The sequence below is a fragment of the Elephantulus edwardii genome, unplaced genomic scaffold (assembly GCF_000299155.1).
Source record: "Elephantulus edwardii isolate Elephantulus edwardi_28Jun2011 unplaced genomic scaffold, EleEdw1.0 scaffold00006, whole genome shotgun sequence".
NCBI classification, from domain to species: Eukaryota; Metazoa; Chordata; class Mammalia; order Macroscelidea; family Macroscelididae; genus Elephantulus; species Elephantulus edwardii.
The window spans coordinates 36201800-36212086 of record NW_006399756.1 but is presented as its reverse complement, the minus strand read 5'-3'; the positions used below and the strand labels follow the sequence as shown (position 1 = coordinate 36212086).

At 38.9% G+C, this 10287-nt stretch overlaps 1 protein-coding gene across 2 annotated transcripts in view; it reads right to left on the bottom strand.

Annotated features, from left to right (window-relative positions):
* Window positions 1-9027, bottom strand: part of LOC102858939 (cytochrome P450 2C21-like) — a 36991-nt gene extending 27964 nt beyond the window's left edge. For both annotated transcript variants that reach the window (XM_006880093.1, XM_006880094.1), the window contains exons 1-3: window positions 8863-9027; window positions 5185-5347; window positions 3299-3448 (exon numbers count right to left, since the gene is read on the bottom strand). In XM_006880093.1, coding sequence (XP_006880155.1) covers window positions 3299-3448; window positions 5185-5347; window positions 8863-9027 — 478 coding nt within the window. The remainder of the gene's footprint in view (window positions 1-3298; window positions 3449-5184; window positions 5348-8862) is intronic.
* Between the last annotated feature and the right edge of the window lie 1260 nt (window positions 9028-10287).

Genomic DNA, 10287 nt, shown 5'->3' with positions numbered 1-10287 from the left:
CTCTGTAAAACTTCATTAATATAAATTAAAAATGTAATAAATTTTTTAAATCTATCTATCTATCTACACACACACAAAAGAATATGATTTTTTTTTTAATTTGACCTTTGGCATCTTTTAAATCTCATCTTTTCTCTTCTCCTTCAGCTCAACATCTGAAGGAGCACATAAAAAGCCTGGGGACTCCCTCCTGCAACATCAGCAGCTCAAACCATGCCCCAGCCTCCAGAGAAAGCTTGAACATGTAAGTAATAAACCTTTTCATACTTTTATGATGTGTGTGTAGAAAACACTGGTAGCTCAGTGGTACTCAACTGTTAACCTAAACATGGAAGTCTCAAATTCACCAGCCACCCTGAGAAAGTTGAGATAATCTTCCACAAACACTCACAGCCTTCTAAGGCTTGGGCAGCTCTGCTCTTACAGGGTCCCTACGACTCTGAAACAACTCAGTAACAATAGATTGGGTTTGGGTTTAAATGTGAGTGCCTGGCATCATAAGTCTTGATATCTGAATCAATGTGGGGTGGGGGTCGTTGGGGATAAGATAAGTACATCAACTTCCGCAATGTGTTTACTATAACAATTTAACTCAAGGGGAGAAATTAATGAAGAACAAAAGGTAGAAATTTCAAGTAAATAAAAAGGCTCTATTCAACACTTTAGTGTTAACATTGAATGAGCGTGCGATAGTATAACGATCACATAACTAATTGAAATCCAATAGTGTGGGTGATCACAGACCGCAAAGCTGAGAGAAGGATAGAATCACTATGGACAAAGTTACTCCAATTAATTTATTTCAGTCATTTATGAGTGAGGCAATATTCTATTTAAAGGGAAATTTGTCTAGAAACACAACCAGCACTACTCTGACCAAAAGGAGGACGTTTTGGGGTTTGTTTTGTCTTCTTTTTTTTTTTCCTGATCATTCCCCAGACCCCCTCAGGATACAGCTGGAAAACATTGACCAAGATAGTCTTTAAGCTCTCCTTCAAGTTCTGAGTAATTAAAGACTGATCTCAAAAATAAATTAATAATGATGGCTTTAATGAGATAAGATAAATAGTGAGTATAAAGCTGTGCTTCCGACACAAAGGCAGGCAGTTCAAATCCAGCAGCTGCTCCCCAGGAGAAAGAATAATCTTCTCCCATGTGGTTTAAAGCCACTGAAAACCTGATGGAGGGTCAGCTATGAGTTGGCTCAAACTGAGCGGCAATGAGATTGAGGAGGATATGCAATTCATGCAACTACGGTTCATGATCAGTATAACTCAGAACCGTGCCTGTAATCATACTCACACTTCGTTATTTGCCAAAGAGTAACAAAGTTTTGGCTCACTCAGTGCCCCTATGTCAGTTCTGACTTACGGTGACCGTCCATTGGGTTTCTGAGGATGAAAGTAGCAACAAGAGGAGACTACCAATATTTCTCCATTCGCAGCTCTGCAGGAGAAGGATGAGCAATCTCTTCCTGTGCGATTTGACTGCCTCTGAAAACCTACTGGAGGGTCAACTATGGGTCAGTTCCAACTTACACAACAACCACCTCTGCCTTTGACCAGTAATGTGTGTCCTGTGCCGGCTTGTTAATTGAGATACGCAGTGTCTGGTCATCCATTCATTTCAGATAGACCTTCCCTTCACTTATTCCAATACAGCATTCATTAGCTCTCCATTCTTTTCCTGCTCCCCCTACCGACCCTAACCTCTCCCGTCTGTAACCATCCTATTTTTATAAGAGTGGTCTTACACAATGTTTGTCCTTTTGTGGCTGAGTTATTTCACTCAGCATAGTGTTCTCTAGACTCATCCATGTTGTGTAGAGTTTCATGAGTTCTTTATTGTTCTACAGTACTGTCTGTGCTATACACCATTGTGAGGATACACCAAAGTTTCTCTATCCATTCATTTGTTGATGGACATTTGAGTTGTTTCCATCTCTTTGAAATTGTGCGTAATTAAATACCCTGAAAGAATAAGTTCGTGGTTTGGGAGGGTCTAAGGACCATACTCTTGTGCGACATCAAAACCAATTGGAATAACACAGTCCACAAAGACAATTGTGTATATTCCACTTTGGTGAGTAGCCACTGGAGTCTTCAAAGCTTACAATAGTCATCTAAAAGGCAATTACTGGTTTCTCCAGGGAACCGTGGTGGCTTAGTGGTAAGGAGTTGTGCTGCCAACCCAGAGGCAGGTGGTTCAAATCCACCAGTTGCTTCAAGGGAGAAAGATGGCCATTCTCCTCTCCTGTGATCTACAGCCTCTGACCCACTGGAGGGTCAGCTATGAATGGGTTCTTGACAGCACCTAACAACGCTGTTGTCTCCCTGTCTGGAACAAAGAAGAGGTAAGAAAAGTAAATATATACTGATAGAATTAGTCCAAAAATCGAATAGTCCATGCAAATATCTGCTTTCACAACTCTGAGAGCAGAAGATAACATTGCTGACCACTCTAAGAGGAATAGAAGTAAGAAGCCTGGAATGTGGAACAAAACTTAAAATCATAAGGAAAGCCTAATTGTCTGGTCCATAGAGACTGGTGGAACTCAAAGACTGTGTTCTTTAGTTGACCTTCAAACCTAGAGCAAAGATCACCCTGTAGCTCAACTTGCAGCCAAACCATACACTAAGGCTCTCATGATTTTGAATCACCAGTCATATGAGATCAAAAGATAAAAGGATAAAGCCTAGAAAGCCAAAAGGGGTAGAAGAAGAATTACTGAAATCAGAGCTACAGGGAGCATGTAGAGAAAGTGCAATTACATGTATGTTAGCATTGTAATGTTAAGGAGCTCTGATGGCCTAGTGACAAGAAGCTGTACTACAATCCTGAAGGCCTGTAGTTCAAGTCCACTAGCTGTTCTGCAGAAGAAAGATAGGTAATCTCCTCTCATGCAATTAACTGCCTCTGAAAACCTGCTGGAAGCTTCCAGTGGTCCTTGATGCTGCTCCTGTTTGTTCATGGAGCTGCTAGTGGAGGTCAGAGGAGTGAGGCACTCCTCCCCTGGCCTACTAAAAATGCTATTTGCTCATTTCCTTGATCTTTTATTTCTTATAATATTGCAAAAAGAGATGAATCCTTGGTGCCACTGAAAATCACAGGTTGAGGATATTAAAGTCTCCATGTGATGCCTCAAAACATTGTTAAGCCAACCATTCCACCTCCCTCCTGCTGCTTTTATGTGAGTAAAGTATTTTGTAGTGGAGTCATCACACACTATTTTGGTTCTTTTGCTATAACATTTCATCTACTCGAATTACCAGTGGAAATTACACAAAGAGACACTCACCCTTGGTTTTCTTTAATGCCTCCACCAGACATAAGGCCTCCTCTTGAATTCGGTCTTCAATGGTCTTCTTTCCCATCCCCATATTCCGCAGAACCATGAGGGAAAAGCGACGGGTTTGCTTCCATAATTCTCCATTGCTGAACACAACTCCTACAAGGAGAAAAATATCCTCCATTGAAATGGATTCTAGATAGAAGTCCACATCTCCGGAAATGATCCTGACACTCAATCAAGGATATAGCCTTTTTAGAGTCGGAAATTCCCACTGTATCACCTGCTTCCTCTCTTAGAGCTCGTAGTTTTCTAGATTACCAAATTAATTCATTAGTTCCTCTGACCCTCGGAGTAACTGTGAAACAAAACTTCCTGCATAGTCTTTGCTGAAGTGGATGCTAATGATAATTAAGGTAAAATGTTTGTCCATGATCACACAGCTATTAAATCATCGAATTAGATTGAATTTTCAGGGCTGACATTTCTGCACTGCAAGTACCTTTAGGAGAGGTAACAAAAGAAGTCAACTCACAAAAGAAAATGAAAATTTTCTGCATTGGAAGGAGGTTCATGACCACATCATGCTCAGGTAAGGGACACAGTCCTTGAAAGACAGACACTGGGCTCTGATGGCACTAGTCTGTACGGAGTTGTGCTGCTAACCGAGAGATGTTACCTCTCTGGCACTTTATATCCACTTGTGGCCGCATGGGAAAAAGAGGCAATCTCTTCCCATGTGATTTACAGCCTCCAGAGAGCCCACTAGAAGGCTAGTTTAAATTGGTTCCGATTCAACCATAATGAGTTGAGTTGATCTCCTTAACCTCTTCCCTGGATTTGTTTCCATGAAACAATGGTCTAAGTACGAGGGAGTTGAACACCAGACTTACAGAGTAAAAATGTTTTCCAGGAAACATCTTGAAAAGATAAAGCCTTCTCTGCATTAGGACCTCATCGCTCCTTTTAAGAATCCAGGGACCCACTAGAGAACTCAATCTTTCCACACCAAAATTGAAAATGGCTTAAGTGCTTAAGTAGAAGGCTTTTTCTAGTATCAGTTCCAATCCATAATTACTGTGGGGTTTTTTCCATAAATTGTTTTTCAGAGCATAACTGTGCTTCATACTGCAATTAATTGCAAGTTTCTAACGATGTTTTTGTTTTGTTTTCCGCTTTTACTTTTTATGGAGGAAGAAAGAAAGGCTCAGAGACCTTGAAGGGCCTGGGTCACAGTGAAATCTAACAATGTTTTGAAGCAATGAAATCTTGCTAGGGACAGCTGGAAATACTCCAAACCAAGGTTACTTCCACTCTTTTTACACATTTGATGAATAGAAGCGTTTGATCTTTCCTCTGCCTCTCTTTTCCCTTCCTCTTGCCTCTTCTTCTCCTCTCCACTTCCTGTTCTTACCTGTTTTAGTTCTTTTTCTCATTATAACTTCATTTTCTCATTATTTAAATTAACTATAGGCACATAACAACAACAACAACAATAATTTCAAATGGACATGTCTTAATCACAAATTCATAATTCATTTTTAGGGGGTTTGTTTCACGTCATTGAATGTTTCCTGGACACATGACACTTTCATAGATTTCAAATACAGACTACTGATTCTTTATAGACAAAATTTTTCGTAGGCTTATGTTGTTGTTGTTGTTGATTGCCTTCAAGTCGAACATGACTCATAGTGACCCTATGAACAAAAGATCTTTATCAAAGTTCATAGAGTTTCCAGAGGCAAGTTGTTTAGGAAGTGGATGCCACTCCTGCTCCCAATGTTAGAATTGAAAATTATGTTTCATGAACTTCTTGAAATGTTTATTGGTTTTCATTTCATTAGCCCACCTGGAGCTTTTGCCAATCACCAGCTCACACTCATTCCACGTACCTAATCCCTGGCTGGTTTTGTGCAGCACTGGGAACTCTCCTCTGCCAGAAAACTCCTCTCCTCTGTCAATCAGGGCTTCCTTTATTGCTTCATATCCATGCAATATCACAGTGGGTTTTGGACCAAAATGCACAGTGAACACTGGCCCATACTCTTTGGCTAGCTGGAAAATAAAAGGAGATGCAAAACTAGGCAATGTCTAAATCAAAACAGTAGGTGAGAGACATACTTAAAGCACTCAAGAGGCATTTTGATATGTCATCTACCCATTAGAAAATGTTCCAACTTTTATAATCAGTAACTTAATGAGAAAACATATCATCTAAATTATATTTATTATATTGTTATTGCAATTATCATTATTATAAGTTGTTATCCTATAAGCATCTCTTATGAGACAAAGGCTATACAATGCTTATTTTTCAATTTTTTAGCGTGCTGTATTATCTTTGGTTTTGTCCTCTTCATTCACATCACCTAGAAATTATTTCACCCACCGCTCTGTTTTGCAGCCAGTCTCTTAGTTCTCTATACAGTAATGGTGAGATGGCTACCTTTTTCTCAAGGGAAGAGAAATTAATGGCTTCTTGCCTTTGCCAATAACAAAAATATTGAACTATTGTCATTGGCATTTTCACATGAACCATGTCAAAAGAGCCAGGACGTCTCTCTCTGCTAGTGATCACACCAATTCTTCCCAGGTTAGCACCTCCAGTCACTGTGCACAGGGAACCATTGTCTCCAAATCAGTCTGAACAGTGTTATTCATCTTGATGAGAGGAATAGAGCAGTGGATGTTTTGAGCGTCATGATTCACCAGATGAGGGATTCCTTTGGTGCCCACAAAGATCGTTCTTACTTTGCACAACCTATACTTTGCCTCCCTAGGTGAACAGCAAATTAACCCTTGGTGTCATAGATCAGACAGAAATTTCCTCTGGTCTTGTCCATGGTGATCACATCCATAAAACCACCAGGGTAGGTTATATCAGTTTGGATTTTGCTATCAATTTTCATGAACTGCTACATGCATTTCATCTTCTGTCAGGGCATACGTAAGTCTGTTTCTTAAGAAAAAGATCAGTGGCAGACATTCTCTCAGTTTGTGGGGACCAGTAGGTGGATGAGGAGTAAATACACCAGTCAGTTTGTCCAGCGTCTAATGCTTTGGAGCTGCTACACATTTCAGATGCTTCCTGGGACTACAGCATGGCTTTGCTTCACACAGAAAGAGGTATTTTTCTTCTTTTCTTAAAAAAAAAAACACAGCTTCTTCAACCCGATAATTACACCAACTATCTTCTTTCCAGAAGTTATAATAAATGATGTGATTTTCACTCTTTTGGATGGATGTCCTTACATTTCCCCCACATATATTCTAATAATTACCTCTCATTACTCTTTATCTACTTTCACATCATGGTATCAGAGATTTCCCAATGTTAATAAAACATGAGAACCTGGCAACATAACTGCAGATGTTTCCCAGCTTCCTTTGAAGGAAGATACGGCCCTGTGACTAAGTTTCCATGACCCGGATAATGAATGGGATGCTTACAGTGATGCATAAAAGATCATTGATAACTCAGAAAAGAACAATGAGAAGAGTTGCACAACTAAACAATGTAATCAGTGACAAATCTGTGTATTTTCAACTACGTATGTTTTCAATAAGAACCCTACCCTCATCCCTTGCCATTTTCATAATCTCTGGTAAATGAATCTCTTGGTAAAATTCCTGTGTCAATCCATATTATTGAGGGTTGTTGAGAGTCTTCTCTTCTGTTCCCCCTCCACCTTGCCAAGCATGAGGTCTTTCTCCAAGGACTCGTTCCTCCTAATAATATGACCAAACTATGAGATGAAGCTTCACCATTTTTGCCTCTAAGAAGCAAATAAAATATAAAAATAAAAAGGCTTTTTTGCTCTGTAAGTATCAAAGAATATAGATATTATTGTTCAGTAAATATAACAGAAACTTTGAAAACAGAGCCCTTACTTAGTTCTATGACATTAATGTAATGTGCATGTACTTGGGAAATATTTAGTTCTGGAAATATCGGTTTGTTTTGTTTTTCTTCTTTTTATTAAAACCAAGTTCATTCACCTGGTAAGTGGTCAGAATCCACCAGGTGAACCTTAGGAGATAGTAATCTCTCCCAGTAAAGATTTTCAGCTTCAGAAACTCCATAGAAAACACCATGAGTTGGAATTGACTTCACCACAGTAATTTTAGTTTTTTAGTTCTTTGTCATTGTTGTTGTTAAATGCTGTTGAGTCAAATATGACAGAACCATGGATTTGAACCCTGTCCTATCTTGTGACATTCTCATAATTTCTGACACATTTGAGGCATCATCACAGTCACTGTGTCAATCCATCTCATTAAAGATCTTCTTCTCTGTTGCCTACTCTCCACCTTTCCAAGCATGATGTTTCTTTCCAAGAAATATTCTCTCCTAACTACATGACGTAAGTATATAAGACAAAGCCTTGTCATCTTTGCCTCCAAGAAACATTCTGCCTGCACTTTTCCCCAATACATGTGCTTATTCTTTTGGTAGTCCATTTGGAGAGGTCTCTCATAGTGAACTTTCTCAATACAATGTTTCCCGATCTCATGACTGCTGGTACCAAGGGTGTTGATTGTGGATCAAAGGAAGATGAAATCATTAACAATTTCAATCTTTTCTCCATCTATCACAATGTTGCCTATTAGCCCAGTGGTGAGAAGTTTTGGTTTCTTGATGTTGAGACGTAATCCATATAGAAGACTATAGTCTTTGATCTTCTGCAGTAAGGACTTCAAGTCCTCCTCACTTTCAGCATGTGAGGTTGTTGTTATCTGCATAACACTGGTTGTTGATGAGTTTTCCTCTGATCTTGCTACCACATTCTTGTTCAATACTATGAGTGATTAGAATACAGATTGAAAAGGTATGGGGAAAGGAGTCGGCCCTAATGCCAACAATGGTCATGAAGGAAGAAGTTCAAGTTGTATTGAAAGCATCAGCAAAAAAGTAAGGCCCCAGAAACTGATGGGAAACCAATTGCCATGTTTCAACTAACAAATGCAGTCCTAGATGCGCTCATCAGTCTATGCCTGAAAATTTGGAGGATAGCTACATAGCCAACTGATTGGCAGAGATTCATTTTTTCTCTCTCTCTCCATTACCAAGAAAGATAATGTAGGAGAATGTGGAAATTATCAAACAATATCATTAATATCACATACAAGCAAAATATTACTGAAGATCATGCAAAAACAGAAAAAAATACATTGATAGAGAACTGCCAGAAGTTCAAGCTGGATTTGGACTTCTGTTCTCCTAAATGGTAAGGGAATAAATTTCTGTTTGTTAAGGTTGTCTGCTTGTGGTATCTCTGTTCTAGCAGCATTAACTAATTATGAGGGAGTTTTAGTGGCCTAGTGGATAAAGAGCTGCGCTAACCCAAAGGCATTTGGTTCAAATCCACCTGGCTCCATGGGGAAAAGAGGAACAATCTCCTCTCATGTGATCTACAGTCTCTGGAAACCTGCTGAAGGGTCAACTACGAGTTGGTTCTGACTCAATGGCAAAGTTTTAAAAGTAAGACAACTATATTTTATTTTAATAAAATACTCTGTTATTTGCTTACTGTAAACAGTTGGAATAGAATTAATCAAGTTGTACTTACCATGTTAAGTGATTTGTTCATGTCCTTCATATTTATTTGTAGAATATTTCCAATAATTGGGAGAGGAGTGGGGCCTGGTGGAAGCTTCCCTTTGGCACGCCTTTGATTCCATAGAAGACAGAGAATCAAACAAAAGCATATCACAAGGATAGGAAAGAGATCCATTGATGCACTTTGTGTCAATGCAAGTGAAAGTTTAGAAACCAATGATTTTATAAGTTCTAAGTGCTCAAAGGTACGTAACAACAAAGGCAAGTTGATCAAATACATCCTAAGACTTTGAACTTTTGTGTCAATATTGTTTCATCATCAGTACACCTTCCTCAGGTGATAGAAATGAAAACAAACTAAGTCACCTTAGAATTGATTCAGTCCTAAATTTCTGTGGAAATATCAACTAAAAAATAGCATGTATTGCTTCAGAGACAATGACCTTGGAAGGCTCACTCATTTGCTCTTTGCTCTTGGGTCAAAGCTAACTCATAGCTGGCCCTCAAGCAGGTTTCCAAAGGCTATAAATCACACGGAAAGAGATCATCCTTCACACCCATGTTTATCACAGCTTTGCTCACAATAGCAAAGAGTTGGAAACAACCTAAGTTGGATAGAGAAGCTGTGGTATATTCGCACAATGGAATACTACACTGCACAGAAAAACAAGGAACTCATGAAATATTTTTCAAAATGGGTGACCCTGGAGGACATTATGCTGAGTGAAGCATCTCAGTCACAAAAGGACAAATACTGCATAGTGCCACTGTTGTAAAATGAGACTGACATAGAGGTTGGGAGGGGGAAACTGAGAAAGATGGGATAAATTATATATACTGTATTGGAACAGATATGAAAGAGAGAACTGTTTAAAAGAGATATATGATTAGGTATTATTGTCTTGACAGGAGTCCAGAATGAAGGCTGCATAGTGGAGTGGATTTAGGGGAAAGGATTGTATAACAAAGAAAGAATTTTACTTTTCAAGGAGAAGAACAAACAGGAGGGGAGGAGTGGGCAGGGAGAAAAGTGCAACAATGAATGAATGGAAACACAAAATCTCTGTAAATTTTCATTAAATTAATAATAATAATAATAAAAGCAAAAAACATTTTAAAAAGAGATTATCCATCTTTCTCCCTAAAAGCTGCTGGGGATTTGAACACTGCCTTTGGGTGGGCAACGCAACTCCTTACCCACTAAACCACCTAAGTTCCCTAGGGATTATTGACTGTAATGACCATTTTTCAGTAGTAAAATTGACTACTGAAAACAATGACATTTTTAAAGGATTCGTTGTGGCTAATGGCCTTTTCAAATGATGACAAATATTTTGAGTCAAAATCCATATAAGCAGAAAGTCAAAGCACTTCCTTACTCTCTTTTCCTAGAAGTCAGAAAAGAGGCCAGAGTCGGAGTCAAAAAGAGAGATCC